Source organism: Chiloscyllium plagiosum, unplaced genomic scaffold, assembly GCF_037043375.1.
Source record: "Chiloscyllium plagiosum isolate Xiang-an unplaced genomic scaffold, Cpla_swu_hap1 HiC_scaffold_20, whole genome shotgun sequence".
NCBI lineage: Eukaryota > Metazoa > Chordata > Chondrichthyes > Orectolobiformes > Hemiscylliidae > Chiloscyllium > Chiloscyllium plagiosum.
In genome coordinates this window covers 44,055,915-44,072,052 of record NW_028270158.1, presented here as the reverse complement: position 1 = coordinate 44,072,052, position 16,138 = coordinate 44,055,915, and the positions used below count along the sequence as shown (strand labels likewise).

The following is a 16,138-nucleotide window of genomic DNA, read 5'->3' as shown; positions in this document are numbered from 1 at the left end:
GTGCCACAGTAAATAAATTGCTAAAACTTATCGTCTCTCAAGCAAGGTTCCTGGGATTTGATTTAGCCAGCATTACCATCAGCAGGGATCATAATTATTCAGGTCACAAAGCCCTATGAAGATGCGATTCTTTATATATAGTACTAAGCTGCAACTTTTCATCTCCATTTTCAGATGAGAACTCCATTCAAACCAGAAGCAAACTTCTGTATATTAACAGTACTTTGAGGGATTTAAACCAAAGGTAGATTTATTGATACTGCCTTTTTTTTTATTTATTCAGGGATGTGGGCTTTATTTGCTCAGCTAGCGTTTATTGGCATTCTTAATTACCCATGATAAGGTGTCAGTGGGTCTTTGGGATAAAGGACATCAAAATCAAAGATAAGATGAATTGGAAAGGTACCAGGTTATCAGTGCCCCACTCCCATTGTAACAAGGTACAGCAACACAACCTGATATTAGTGAATGGAACCCTCAAATTGGAAGACAGTACAGCTCAGTAGCGGAGAACAGCACACCTTTGTTCAATGAAGTGAACACCTCAAAATCTATAAATATGTAACTAAGAGTGTACAAGAATAAATAGAAGGAAGGATAAAGCACAAAATGTAAACTTATAGTTTACTCAAAAGGAGAAGCCAAACAGAAGACAACAAAAATCCTGACTAATGTGGCGATGAATGCTTGAATTTCTGATGTGTAACTAACATCTGCTTACAGTCACTCTCCCATCTGAGCAGTCACTCACCTCTTGTATAACTGGATCATCATCTTCACTTGCCATGCTGAAATGACGAGGAGAGATGAGCTTCCACTCCCAGGCTTCACAACCTAAAATGTTTGAAGTGCATTAGTGAGTTGCCCAATTCTCCTTTCTCTACTCCCATTATCCAGGCCAGCTCCCAAAATCACGCACAATCAAGTCTATTTCCATTATAGAGTCTCCTGAAAGGTTCATAAAACCACTGTCATTGCAAAGGTTTTAACGATGCTCTGGCGGCCTCCCGTTTCATATAGTTTAGAATCTAAAATCATAAAATGGTGGCTTAGTGGTTAGCACTGCTGCCTCACAGCACCACAGACCTGGCTTCAATTCCAGCCTTGGATGACTGTCTATGTCGAGTTTACACATTCTGTGTCTGTGTAGGTTTCCCCCAGAAGCTCCAGTTTTCTCCCACAGTCCAAAGATGTGCAAGTTAGATGGATTGGTCATGCTAAATTGTCTTATAGTGTCCAGGGATGTGCAGGCTAGGTGAATTAGCCATGGGAAATGCAGGGCTGGGAATGGCTGGGATGCTGTTCGAAGGGTCAGTACAGACCTGATTGGCTGAATGGCTTCCATGTGCACTGCAGGGATTCTGTGATTCAATGGAAAAGATGTTTGTGTCTATATCTCTCTCCAAACACCCCTTGGTGCAATCAGTAGCACTCTCAACTGGGTTGGGCCATGGATTAAGATTCATGTGAGGGTTGGGTCACAAAACCAAGGGCAGACACATGAAGGGAGAATTGCCATTTCAGACATTAAACTACATTCCTGTCCATCTGCTCAGATCGCTGGAGAGAATACGAGATGATAAAGGGTTAATTTGTTCTGCTGACATGTAAGAAATTGGATGTCCCAGGGGATGTGATTTTCTGTCCTGCAGGCAGGATGAGACAATCTAATCATACTCCGTAACTGCTGCTGTTTAAGGCAATAACCTAGTCACACCCTACTTTAAGGAATAGCCTAGTCACACAGTGTTTCTGGAAATAATCAAATCACTTCGCATTGTTTTTGGTGGCATGTGACTATGAAGGAGTGGCAGGGGGTTGTGACTTGCGTGCATGACTGACTGATGTAAAACCCTGTATAAAGGGAGGATGGTTCCCTTGTTCAGACAGCCTCACTTGACACGCTCTGCAAGCATCGCGAAGAGTGTTCAGTGCTCCTCCAAAAACCTGTACTTGCTGAAATAAATCGTGGCTGTTCACAGAAGCTGGCGTATTGCAGTTGCATAAAGCGTGCAAGAATCTCCAGAAGGGAACCTCACATTTAGCGACAAGAGTGGGATTCCGACATATATGGAGTTTCCAGGCGGATGGTAATATGAGACGGATGGGCCCACTAGTTAAGATTTACCTTGATCTCTCTCACTAAACCTATCACTCAGTTGACCCCTCGTTCCCTACGACTCTGTAGTGACGGAATCTCGGAGATAACTTACGCACTTGTATGCCAACAAGTTCGTCCCTGGGAGGTTCAAGTACCCCTGGAATTCAGACATTAGAGTCCTCAGATCTATAAGTTACTGGAAAGGGAGGTTAGAGTCGCCCTGGAATTCAGAGGTTAGAGTCCTCTAAAAGCGGGATCTAAGACCCCGGAACACAGCACAGGATAACTACTGTCTCTCTCTCTCTCAATCACCCTGCCTTAGACTGGTTGTTAAGAGGGGAAATCCCTCACGTAAGGGTCAGGATCCTAAAGTGGGTGTGGAGACTGAATCATGAGAGTGTTGTGCTGGAAAAACACAGATGGTCAGGCAGCATCTGAGCAGGAGGAGAATCAGACATAAGACCTTCATCTGAAATGAGGCTTGTGGGTCGAGGTTGAGAAATAAATGGAAGGGGGGGTCTGGGGTTGGTGGGAGGTAGCTAGGAAAGCAATAGGTGGATGAAGGTGAGGGAGAAGGTGATAGGTCAGAAGGGAGAGTGATAGATGGATCTGGAGGGCAGTGCCAAATTGGAGACTTGAGACTGGAGTAATGGGGGGGGGGGAGAGAAATGAGGCAGCTGTTGAAATCCACATTTATCCCGTGTGGTTGCAGGGTCCCAAGGCGGAATAAGCTCCTGACATGTCTGGTCTGCCTGAAATGTTTCAAAATAATGACACCGATGACCAGCTATGTCACAACGCGGATTTCTGACCTCCTCAGTGACACCTATTCAGAACTCACTATACGTCTGAAATCTCCTCAAAGCAATTGGCCATAATCAGATGTGCCGCCCATGTAATGGACAATATAGATATCAGCAATGGCAATGCCAGAGTTAATCGAGCTGTCAAAGATGTGGCAACAGCTCGCAATTCTACTGTGTCCTCTATGAACCTGCCTCGAAAACAAAGGGCATAAACACTGGGCAGCGTTTACAATGGGACACCCCTGACCCAGAAAAACAAACATGGGAGATGCATGGGTGTTCGCACTTTGCGTCAAAAGGCCTCTGGAGCACTCCAGTTCGCCAAGTGTGTATACCTGATGCTTTGTTACCAATGCTTGTTGACTATCTTCATACTGATACCCACCTTGGCAAGGAGGGAAAGAGACAGGAAATGCAAAGATACTTTCAGCAGTTAACGTCGTTTCTGAAGTTTCTCCATTCACAGGTAAAGCACGCCTTCAACCACTGCCCGCCCCCTCCCCAACTTGATCCAGGTCCCACTCCACTTACCCAGCCCCCTGGAAATGTTACCCATTGCACACTCAATGTCAAGTCACATTCCTAGGAACACTTCTCAGCGCTTCTGATAGACAACTGGAATGTATCGCACCCACTCTGACGACCCCTCCTGCTCTCCCTGCAACAGCACCACCTGCCCAGAGTAGGGGATCACAACAGATTCAGTCAGCTCCCCTGTCATGAGCATGAAAAGTGATGAAGCTAACAACGGTGAAGCGGATGTCAGTATGGTTTTTGTCAGTGGCCTTCCTATGGATATTAAACCATGTGAGCTTTACCTTCTCTTTTGACCATTTAAGTGATATGAAGCTTCACTGATCAAGCTAACATTAAAACAGCCAGTTGGCTTTGTTACATTTGACAACAGAGCGGGAGCAGAAGCAGCAAAGAATCCATTAAAGAGCATTTGATTTGATCCCGAAAATCCTCAGACTCTCCGGTTGGAATTTGCAAACGCGAGCACAAAAATGGCCAAAAGCAAAGTGATGGCTGCACTTAACCCCACAAATATGCACCATGCCTTGGGAGCACACTTCATTGCACGGGACCCCTCCGACCTTTCTACGGGAGCAGCACTGATCCCTGCATCTCCAGGGGCCTGGGCCCCCTTTCCACTGTACACAACAGAACTAACCCCTGCCAGACTGGATTTTGTTTTCAGGTTGGACTTTACTGAAGCAGATTTTGGGTAACTGGCTCATTTCCACTCAACTTGGAGGGGGTGGAGTGGTCACTAAAGACTGTGGATTTAAGAACTTTACTGGTGAACACTTCTTTATCCCACGTGGAAGGATCCTGGGGATCCTACCTACGGCATGAACTAGTGATTCTTGTTGTTATAATCATTGTATGTTGTGTGTCAATAACATGTTTAATTACTAGCTGTCAGATTCTTATGAATAAGCTGGTAGTGCCTTTTTGAGCCCCATTTAGTTGGTTATCATGGAATGACAAAAGGAGGGAATGAGATGATAAAGAGTTAATTTGTTCTGCTGACATGTAAGAAATTGAATGCCCGGGGTGGTATGATTTTCTGTCCTGCAGGCAAGATGTAACAATCTAATCATACTCTGCAAATGCTGCAGTTTAAGGCAATAACCTAGTCACACCCTACCTTAAGGAATAGCCTAGTCACACGCTGCTTTAAGGAATAACCTAGTCACACAGTATTTCTGGAAATAATCTAATCACTTCACATTGTTTTTAGATGGCATTATGGAGGAGTGGCGGGGATCATGGCTTGCGTGCATGACTGACTGATGAAAAAACCCTGTATAAAGGGAGGATGGTTCCCTTGCTCAGACAGCCTCATTTGACACGCTCCGCAAGCATCGCGAACAGTGTTCAGTGATCCTCCAAAAGCTTGTACTTGCTGAAATAAATCGTGACTGTTCACAGTAGCTGGCATATTGCAGTTGCATCAAGCGTGTAAGAATCTCAAGAAGGGAACCTAACAAATCCCACAGTATAAGAGCTGTCATCAACAGTCCTTTTATTCACTATTTTGGGAGAAATTCCTGCATGCAAATCTTTTCATTTAACAAGTGTAGCTTGTGATTCATTTTATAACTTCTAAACCTATAAACTAGAGAGTCAGCCTATGAATTAACACAGCTTGCCTTTACCAAGGAAGAAGTCACAAAACAGAAACTGGTCATTTGACCCCTCCAGTCTATATATTATCTATTCTCCACACAGCAAATAGTTCTACCCACAGTAATATCCTTGGTGTCCTGCTGTTTGAGATTATCTACAGTCTGCTTTGGTGGAAAAACATGAACTTTATTTAATAAATCTCTTACTGTGATTTCATCTTGCTATGATGTTGAAAGGGACAGCAAGATCCTTTGACATTGTATCTGATGCCATACACTGCCTTACTAAATATCACAGTCAGACCTAATCCCTTACATTACAGACATGAAATAGCTTGCCTCTCCCTTTTTCTCGACCAAATGCTTAATTCTAATCCTATCAAATCTAACCTGGAAATCTGACAGCTTCCACCTCAATCACTAATTCTAAATGGTCTCCCACAACCTCAAGCCCCTGTCCAAAGAGGTTTCTCTTGTCCTCTGTACAAAATCTCTTACATTAATGATCCCATGTTCTTAATCCCTGGAAACAGTCTGCTTCACCAAACCCTCAACTTGTCATCCTTTTATCTCACTACATTATTTGCAACCTATAATTTCTTCTGATATAGAGACTGAAGTTCAAAAATTATCAGATTTAAACTTGCTCACATCATGCAGCAGTCTGGGGACTCAGCATAATATTCTTCCCATGGAGATCCTTCAGTCAACAGCAATATACTCAAGAGGGAGGAGTAGCAGCTTCTTGAAACTAGTCCTGTTACTAAACAACACAAACACAAAAGCTTGGATTTCAGAGTTAAGGGCACACAGCTTTAGTTAAGAAAAATTTGCATTCAAAGAGTGAATTTCACACCCTCAGAACTCTTTGCAACCAATTAAACATTGCTAAAGTGTCACTGTTACAATGCGGGCCGTGTGCCAACTATTTTACATACAAACAATGTGATAAAGAAAAATCACCAGTTTTCACAATTTTATTTGCGGGATAAATGTCATCCAGGACACTACAGAGATATCCCCTGCACTTCAAGACAGTGCCATAGGATCTTGTAATTCTACCCAAGAGCACAGATAGCACCTACATTTAACAGCTTATCAAAGAGAACAGCACCTCTAACAGTGCAACACTCCTTCAATACTGGAATTGCAGGTGACAGTGTGAATTTCACATTCAAGTGCTTACAGCAGAACTTGAATCTACAACCTGATCAAGTGGCAGTGCTATCCAGTGAGCCACAGTTTGTATGCATCCACATTCCAAATTGCAAAATCTATAATATACTATACCCAAAACCATCATTTTGCACTTCTGATGAAAAGCTGATTACTGTTTAAAAGATCTATCTCCTCCTCAAATTTATTCAATATCAGTGACTTTTACAAAAGCATATAGTAGGTGCTGGAAACCAGAGACAAAACCGAAAACATGGAGGTACTCAGGACAGGGGGCATCAGAAAGGTCAACTTGAAATATTAACCGTTATGCCCTACAAATTCTGCCTGACCTCCTAAGTGTTTTCAGCATTTTTCATTTTTATTTCGGAGATTAATAAATTTGTGGTACTTCCTTACATTTTTCTATGTTAACAATGGCTCTAGAAAGAGGGACAGGCAAGCTATTATATGTATGTAGCACAAGGGATTAGGTCTGACTGTGAGTTATTTAGTAATGCAGTATATGGCATCACAGGTCATCACATACAATGTCAGAATCATACAGCATGGAAACAGACCCTTCGGTCTAACCAGTCCATACCGAACATAATCCCAAACTAAACGAGCCACATATTCCTGCTCCTGGGCCGTATCCCTCCAAACGTTTCCTATGTACTTACCTTAGTGCCTTTTAAAGAGAGCTCACATCTACCATTTCCATAGGATGTTCATTTAACACTCACACCACCCTCTATGTAAAAGATTTGCCCGCCTTTTTAAAATCTCTCTCCCCTCACCTTAAAAATGTGCACCTAGTCTTAAAATCCCCCATCCCCAGGGGGAAAAAAACACCTACCATTAACCCCATCTACACCCCTCATGATCTTATACACTTCTATAAGGTCATCACTCAACCATCTACATTCCAGTGCAAAAATTCCCACTTGTCCAGTTTCCTTTGTAACTCAAACATTCCACACCTAGCAACATCCTGGGAAATCTCTTCTGAACCCTCTCCAGCTGAATAATATCCTTCCTATAACTGGGTGACCAGAACTGGACACAAGGACCTTTCCATCTCCATTAATGACAACTGACTTGACACTGACAGTTTTTACAAACCCACTGACTCCCACAGCTACCTGGATTACACCTCTTCCCACCCTACCTCTTGCAAAAATGCCATACCGTATTCCCAATTCCTCAGCCTCTGCAGTATCTGCTCCTAGGAGGACCAGTTCCACCATAGAACACACCAGATGGCCTCCTCCTTTAGAGACCGCAATTTCCCTTCCTATGTAGTTAAAAATGCCCTCCAATGCATCTCGTCCACATCTCGCACCTCCATCCTCAGACCCCACCCCTCCAACCGTAACAAGGACAGAATGCCCCTGGTGCTCACCTTCCACCCTACCAACCTTCACATAAACCAAATCATCCGCCAACATTTCCACCACCTCCAAAAAGACCCCACACCACCAGAGATATATTTCCCTTCCCACCCCTTTGCGCCTTCCGCAAAGACCGTTCCCTCTGTGACTACCTGGTCAGGTCCATGCCCCCCAACAACCTACCCTCCCATCCTGGCACCTTCCCCTGCCACCACAGGAATTGCAAAACCTGTGCCCACATCTCCTCCCTCACCTCCATCCAAGGCCCTAAAGGAGCCTTCCACATCCATCAAAGTTTTACCTGCACATCCACCAATATCATTTATCATATCCGTTGCTCCCGATGTGGTCTCCTCTACATTGGGGAGACTGGACGCCTTCCAGCAGAGCGCTTTAGGGAACATCGCCGGGACAGAAGCACCAATTAACCACATCGCCCTGTGGCCCAACATTTCAAGTCTCCCTCCCACTCCGCCGAGGACATGGAGGTCCTGGGCCTCCTTCACCGCCGCTCCCTCACCACCAGACGCCTGGAGGAAGAACGCCTCATCTTCCGCCTTGGAACACTTCAACCCCAGGGCATCAATGTAGACTTCAACAGTTTCCTCATTTCCCCTTTCCCCACCTCACCCTAGTTCCAAACTTCCAGCTCAGCACTGTCCCCATGACTTGTCCTACCTGCCTATCTTCTTTTCTACCTATCCACTCCACCCTCCCCCAACCTATCACCTTCATCCCCTCCCCCCACTCACCTCTTGTACTCTATGCTACTTTCTCCCCACCCCCACCAGCTTATCTCTCCACCCTTCAGGTTCTCTGCCTTTATTCATGATGAAGGGCTTTTGCCCGAAACGTCGATTTTACTGCTCCTCGGATGCTGCCTGAACTGCTGTGCTCTTCCAGCACCACTGATCCAGAATCTAGTTTCCAGCATCTGCAGTCATTGTTTTACCTACAATACTCCAGAAGAGGCCTCACTAGTGTCCTGCACAACCTCAGCATTATTTCTTAACTCCTATACTCAAAAGGACTGAACAATGAAGGCAAGTGTGCCAACTGTCCTTTTAACCCTATGTGATGAAAACTTTAAAGAATTATGCACCTGAACCCCTAGGTCCCTCTGTTCTGCAACACGACCCAAAACTCTACCAGTAATTGTATAAACCCTCCCTTTTGTCATACCAAAGGGTTATGAATCTATATAATTCACTACTCCAGAGTATAATGGAAGCTGGGATATTGAATAAATTTAACGAGGAGATTTTTTTTTAAAAACAGTAATGAGTTACAGGGTTACGGAGAGCAGGCAGGAAAGTGGAGTTGAAGCCAAGATGAGATCAGCCATGAGCATAACAAAGAAGCAAGCAGAGCAAGCTCAAAGGGCTGAATTGCCTACACCTGCTCTGAGTTCTTATGTGCTGGGAGGATAAGCTATGGAACCACATTTAATGCCTCAATATGCAAGGATCCTGACCTTTACTTAGCTGCCTAGACCTCACTAAACAACGCACTCAACTGTCAACAAACACTGCTCCAAAGGTGATCTCAAAGCAGTTTTACAATGGGATTGACTTTCAAGTAACATCAGCTGTTTTAATATCTGCCCAATATGTCTTTCAAATCCTACCTATGTGCACATCCTGAAAAGCAGCCACTCCATCCAATGCTAGTCTTGGAGGGAGTTCTGATAGTTCCCATGCAGCAGTAACATTGATCAGATACTCCAATACAGGGTCAACAAATGTCCAAGGACCTTGCTCTCCCTTGCAATGTCATAACAAGATGAAGAAATTGCAAGAGGTTTCTTAAATAAAGTCCACAGTTTCCCTCCCACAGTAGTCGACAGATAATCTTCCACAGCACAAAACCAAGAATATTACAAGTCACTGCCATTACTGAAAAATTGCAAGCAGATCATAGGTAGTAAACCAAACAGGCTATTGCTGAATTCACGCTGAAGATTCACAAGTGATTGGATGGCATTCAGCTTCACTGCAAAACTGAGTAGTGAACAGCTCGGTATTCTATTGGGTGCAATGATGGCTTAGCAAATGACATCTAGTCAAGCAAGAGATTAAAGTAAAGCTACATACGAAGGTGTAACAATAGCACTGAATGTCTAATTTAATCTAAGAAAAAAACCCATTGCTAACTAGGCTAAATTTAATAAACATACCCAGCAACAAGAAGCATTGTTACTTTTGTAACCGTTCAGTACTAATTTGCAGAATGGTGGATAGCAGCTTAAAAGCTGAACTAATCAGGGGTAGAACTATTGTTCAAGTCTTAGATGAAACACTGACTGACCACTTACAGTCAAGAGATGACTTAAAAAAAAGGCAATTCAAATAAGCAGACCAGCCAAGATCAGGAAACAAAATTAGTCGATCATGCAACAAGACAGAGTAGTAGCAGAAAGGTGGTTGTGGAAATCCAGGGAAACCAGAAGCGTGTACATCAATGTACCAGAGTAAGCTCTTATTGGGGTTGTTGGCAAGCCTGAAATTGTCCTGCCAAAAAAAAAACAAATCCCATTTTTGCCCAAAGGGTCACTTTCAAGTTGTGTCACAGCAAGAGGTCTGTACAGATGATGAACAGAAATGTTCAAAAAATGGCAATGTCCACAAAATAGAAAATATCAAGTGCTGTTTTGGAAAATGTAGGAGGTGATGGATTCTCAGAGGAATGTAGCACGAACAGCCAAGTTTCTGGTATTGAGACTGGCTCTAATGCAATGAGGGGTACGTCGACTTCCAAGAGATCAATTGTGTTAGGGGATTCTGTAGTCCAAGGTACAGACCAGACGTTTCTGTGGCCAGCAGAGAAAAAGCAGAATGGTGTGTTGTTTCCCTAGTGCCAGGATGTCTCAGAGAGGGTGCAGAATGTTCTCATGGGGGAGAGGGGCCAGCAGCAGATCATTGTTCACATTGGAACCAACGACATTGGAAGGGAAAAGATTGAGATTCTGAAGGGAGATTAGAAAGAGTTAGGCAGATATTTAAAAAGGAGGTCCTCAAGGGTAGTAATATCTGGATTATTCCCAGTGCTACGAGCTAGTGAGGGCAGGAATAGGAGGATAGAGCAGATGAATGCATGGCAGAGGAGCTGGTGTATGGGAGAAGGATTCACATTTTTGGATCATTGGAATCTCTTTTGGGGTAGAAGTGATCTGTACAAGAAGGACGGATTGCACCTAAATTGGAAGGGGACTAATATACTGGCAGGGAAATTTGCTAGAACTGCTTGAGAGGATTTAAACTAGTAAGGTTGGGGGGTGGGACCCAGGGAGATAGGGAGGAAAAAGAGATCGATCTGAGACAGGTACAGCTCAGAAGAGAAGTGAGTCAAACAGTCAGGGCAGGCAGGGACAAGGTAGGATTAATAAATTAAACTGCATTTATTTCAATGCAAGGGGCCTAACAGGGAAGGCAGATGAACTCAGGGCATGGTTAGGAACATGGGACTGCGATATCATAGCAATTACAGAAACATGGCTCAGGGGTGGGCAGGACTGGCAGCTTAATGTTCCAGGATACAAATGCTACAGGAAGGATAGAAAGGGAGGCAACAGAGGAGGGGGAGTGGCATTTTTGATAAGGGATAGCATTACAGCTGTGCTGAGGGAGGATATTCCCGGAAATATATCCAGGGAAGTTATTTGGGTGGAATTGAGAAATAAGAAAGGGATGATCACCTTATTGGGATTGTATTATACACCCCCCAATAGTCAGAGGGAAATTGAGAAACAAACTTGTAAGGAGATCTCAGCTATCTGTAAGAATAATAGGGTGGTTATGGTAGGGGATTTTAACTTTCCAAACATCGACTGGGACTGCTATAGTGTTAAAGGTTTAGATGGAAAGGAATTTGTTAAGTGTGTACAAGACAATTTTCTGATTCAGTATGTAGATGTACCTACGAGAGAAGGTGTAAAACTGTTGGGAAATACTGTTGGGAAATAAGGCAGGGTAGGTGACTGAGGTGTCAGTGAGGGAGCACTTTGGGGCCAGCGACCATAATTCTATTTGTTTTAAAATAGTGATGGAAAAGGATAGACCAGATCTAAAAGTTGAAGTTCTAAATTGGAGAAAGGCCAATTCTGACGGTATTAGGCAAGAACTATCAAAAGCTGATTGGAGGCAGATGTTCGCAGGTAAAGGGAGCTGGAAAATGGGAAGCCTTCAGAAATGAGATAACGAGAATCCAGAGAAAGTATATTCCTGTCAGGGTGAAAGCGAAGGCTGGTAGGTATAGGGAATTCTGGATGACTAAAGAAATTGAGGGTTTGGTTAAGAAAAAGGGAGCATATATCAGGTATAGACAGGATAGATCGAGTGAATCCTTAGAAGAGTATAAAGGAAGTAGGAGTATACTTAAGAGGGAAATCAGGAGGGCAAAACGGGGACATGAGATAGCTTTGGCAAAAGAATTAAGGAGAATCCAAAGGGTTTTTACAAGTATGTTAAGGACAAAAGGTAACTAGGGAGAGAATAGGGCCCCTCAAAGATCAGCAAGGCGGCCTTTCTGTGGAGCCACAGAAAATGGGGGTAATACTAAATGAACATTTTGCATCAGTATTTACTGTGGAAAAGGATATGGAAGATATAGACTGTAGGGAAATAGATGGTGACATCTTGCAAAATGTCCAGATTACAGAGGAGGAAGTGCTGGATGTGTTGAAACGGTTAAAAGGGGATAATTCCCCAGAACCTGATCAGGTGTACCCAAGAACTCTGTGGGAAGCTAGAGAAGTGATTGCTGGGCCTCTTGCTGAGATATTTGTATCATCGATAGTCACAGGTGAGGTGCCGGAAGACTGGAGGTTGGCAAACATGGTGCCACTATTTAAGAAGGGTGGTAAAGACAAGCCAGGGAACTATAGACCAGTGAGCCTGACCTCGGTGGTGTGCAAGTTGTTGGAGGGAATCCTGATGTACATGTATTTGGAAAGGCAAGGACTAATTTAGGATAGTCAACATGGCTTTGTGCGTGGGAAATCATGTCCCACAAACTTGACTGAGTTTTTTGAGGAAGTAACAAACAGGATTGATGAGGGCAGAGTGGTAGATGTGATCTATATGGACTTCAGTAAGGCGTTCCCCATGGAGACTGATTAGCAAGGTTAGATCTCATGAAATACAGGGAGAACTAGCCATTTGGATACAGAACTAGCTCTCCAAAGGTAGAAGACAGAGGGTGGTGGTGGGAGGGTTGTTTTTCAGACTGGAGGCCTGTGACCAGTGGAGTGCCACAAGGATCAGTGCTGGGCCCTCTACTTTTTGTCATTTACATAAATGATTTGGATGCGAGCATAAGAGGTACAGTTAGTAAGTTTGCAGATGACACCAAAATTGAGGTGTAGTGGACAGTGAAGAGGGTTACCTCAGATTACAACAGTATCTGGACCAGATGGGCCAATGGGCTGAGAAGTGGCAGATGGAGTTTAATTCAGATAAATGTGAGGTGCTGCATTTTGGGAAAGCAAATCTTAGCAGGACTTATACACTTAATGGTAAGGTCCTCGGGAGTGTTGCTGAACAAAGAGTGCAGGTTCATAGTTCCTTGAAAGTGGAGTTGCAGGTAGATAGGATAGTGAAGAAGGCGTTTGGTATGCTTTCCTTTATTGGTCAACGTATTGAGTACAGGAATTGGGAGGTCATGTTGCGGCTTTACAGGACATTGGTTAGGCCACTGTTGGAATATTGCATGCAATTCTGGTCGCCTTCTTATCAGAAAGGTGTTGTGAAACTTGAAAGAGTTCAGAAACGATTTACAAGGATGTTGCCAAGGTTGGAGGATCTGAGCTACAGGAAGAGGCTGAACAGGCTGGGGCTGTTTTCCCTGGAGCGTCCGAGGCTGAGGGGAGACCTTATAGAGGTTTACAAAATTATGAGGGGCATGGATAGGATAAATAGACAAAGTCTTTTCCCTGGGGTCGGGGAGTTCAGAACTGGAGGGCAAAGATTTAGGGTGAGAGAGGAAAGATATAAAAGAGTCCTAAGGGGCAACTTTTTCACACAGAGGGTGGTACGTGTATGGAATGAGCTGCCAGAGGATGTTGTGTAGGCTGGTACAATTGCAACATTTAAGAGGCATTTGGATGGGTATATGAATAGGAAGGGTTTGGAGGGATATGGACGGGTGCTGGCTGGTGGGATATCTGGTCGGCATGGACGGTTTGGACCAAAGGGTCTGTTTCCATGCTGTACATCTCTATGACTCTATGTTCAAGATGGTAGAGTTTGTGACTTTGGATGGAAGCTTTCGTGAATTTCTGGAGGGGATATCATAGATGATGCAGAATATTGCTACTGAGCTTTAGTGAATGTTTGTGGACAAGGTGCCAACCAAGCAAACTGTTATGTCCTGGATGTTGTCATAACCACCAAACCAGCAAAGCCCACTGCCCATGGGCTCTCAGTTCCCAAACCTTTTTCTCAGCAGCTACAGGAAGAGGCTGAACAGGCTCTCAGCAAGGCATTGGGACAATTTTGGAGCCTTGGTTACAGTGGAAAAAGCTTGCTAAGCCTTGCACTAAAAAGACTGGATGGAGTTGTGTATCAAATGAAAGATACCCTGATCCATGGATCAGTTCAGGCTGAACATGATAGAATGCAACACATGTTGTAACCAAGGGTTACAATATAACTGTTTTTTAACCTCACCATACACACCTGCTCCTCTTCCAAACCATGAGATCCACTTTCACCCCCTTCAACCTGCATTCCTTCATCCTTTCATTCAACATGGAATTTCCCAGGTCTACGAGTGGCAGCAACTTCCGAAATCAGACATGGAATTAGTGTCGGCATGTGATTAATATGCACAGACCCTCAGATGGCTGTGCAACTTCAAGGGAACAGCGCCTTCTGTTACTCAAAAATTAATCTGAATAATATTGCACTCCAAATGTTTATTCTCCTGAAGGGAAAGTTCTGCATAATCAGTTGTTGATCTCTACAAGGTTTGCCATTGTACCTAGCCAAATCCATTATGCAGGCTTTAGCTGTTTTCCAAATTGCATCTATGCTTTTGTGCCAGTTGTGCTGGGTTAATTGCAACCCTGAGAATGTGTATAGAGTATAAGAAGGCAGAGTAAGAATTAAGTTTGAGTTTTGTGAAACAAGAGGTTCAGCTGAGCATGATTCAGATCAGATAAGAACTTGCAGTTAACAATGGGGTGCTAAACAGGTCCAGGCAGCAGGGCGTGGAGGGGGTCGTTAGGGCCGACTGCCTGCCCCTCTTCCGTGGTTATGTCAGAACCTGGGTGTCCCTGAAGAAGGAGCACGCAGTGTCCACCAACACCCTTGAGCTGCTCAGGGAGAGGTGGACACCGCAGGGAGTGGAGTGCATTATTTCCCCCTCCAACTCTATTTTGATTTAATCCCTGCCCTCCCCTTCACTGTTTGATCACACAGCATTGCCCTTTGATGTGAAGGGCACTGCTTGTCACTGGTCACTTGGGTGCTTTCTATTCTTCCTGGTGGTGGGAATTGAATAAAGATTCATACACCTTGTATCTTTCACTGTCTCACACCTGCACACACACATGGGTGTGGGGGAATAAATAAGCACTACAAAAAAAGAAAAAAAAATGGAGTGCTAGAGGCAAGGTTAATGGGTTAACAAGGTAGAAAAGCATTCATTGTGTGGAGCCATTTAACAAGATGAGGTAGCACTCAGTAAGTAAGGTCAGTTAACAAGGTGAAAAGTATTCATTATGTGAAGCCAGTCATTCATTGTGTAAAAGTAGATGGCTTAATCTTTACTGATTGTATGTTGCCTGATCTGGATACTCCTCTCTGTAAAATGACGATAGTTCATTGAGAAACTGCTGTTCCAGAGATCAGTGAACTCATGTTCCTGTGCACATGGGCAATCATTCTCTCTCCCTCCAGGGCCTGGAATAAAGATGAAGGAGGTAAAACCATACTGTGTCTCTATGCATTTTGCTTTGACTGAAAGGGGGGGGGGGAAACGGAAGACAGCCCAACATCTCACACTCGACAGCCAAGACCTAAGCCAAGCACCATCTCTGTAACAGAGGCCTGCACCTTTCCCTTTGGCACTGACCATTCTGAGTGATGGTCTGCAAGACCTGGGCCTTTTCCCATGGACACTGGTCTTTTTTGAGTCGTCATCTGGGCCTTTCCCTGATGGACACTGATCTTTCTGACGGTTACCCTAATGGACTGTAACCTTGATGAAAGTCTCCTTGCGCTGTGCAACTGGCTCAAAATCAGCTCCTCCAATCACAGGCTCTCTCTACATCAGTCCACATTACTCTCAAGGAGCAACAAGATGGAGATGGGAAACCTATGATTAGAATAGCTGCTCCTCTTAGACCTGTCTCCCCTGTGTGGGGATGTGGGAGATGGCATGTTTGTCTCATTGATCACCTCCATGACTAACATTTCCTGGGCATTTTGGAATCTTTCAGATGCAAATTCACTCCTCTCCTACAGTGGCATTTTGAATGCTCATGGGAATTTGCACGCAACAAGAATGAATTCTCGCAGCGAACTGTCAGGTTTCTTGGGCAGATTG

General features: G+C 44.1%; 1 protein-coding gene and 1 pseudogene across 2 annotated transcripts in view; one reads left to right on the top strand and one right to left on the bottom strand.

The window, feature by feature from the left end:
• The window catches only part of polr3e (polymerase (RNA) III (DNA directed) polypeptide E), a 70,061-nt gene that overhangs the window by 47,042 nt on the left and 6,881 nt on the right, over positions 1–16,138 (bottom strand). For both annotated transcript variants that reach the window (XM_043711413.2, XM_043711412.2), the window contains exon 2: positions 752–834. In XM_043711413.2, the coding sequence (XP_043567348.1) occupies positions 752–787 (36 nt within the window). In that variant the 5' untranslated portion in view covers positions 788–834. The remainder of the gene's footprint in view (positions 1–751; positions 835–16,138) is intronic.
• LOC148146608 (RNA-binding protein, mRNA-processing factor 2a pseudogene) lies at positions 3,627–4,139 on the top strand (annotated as a pseudogene).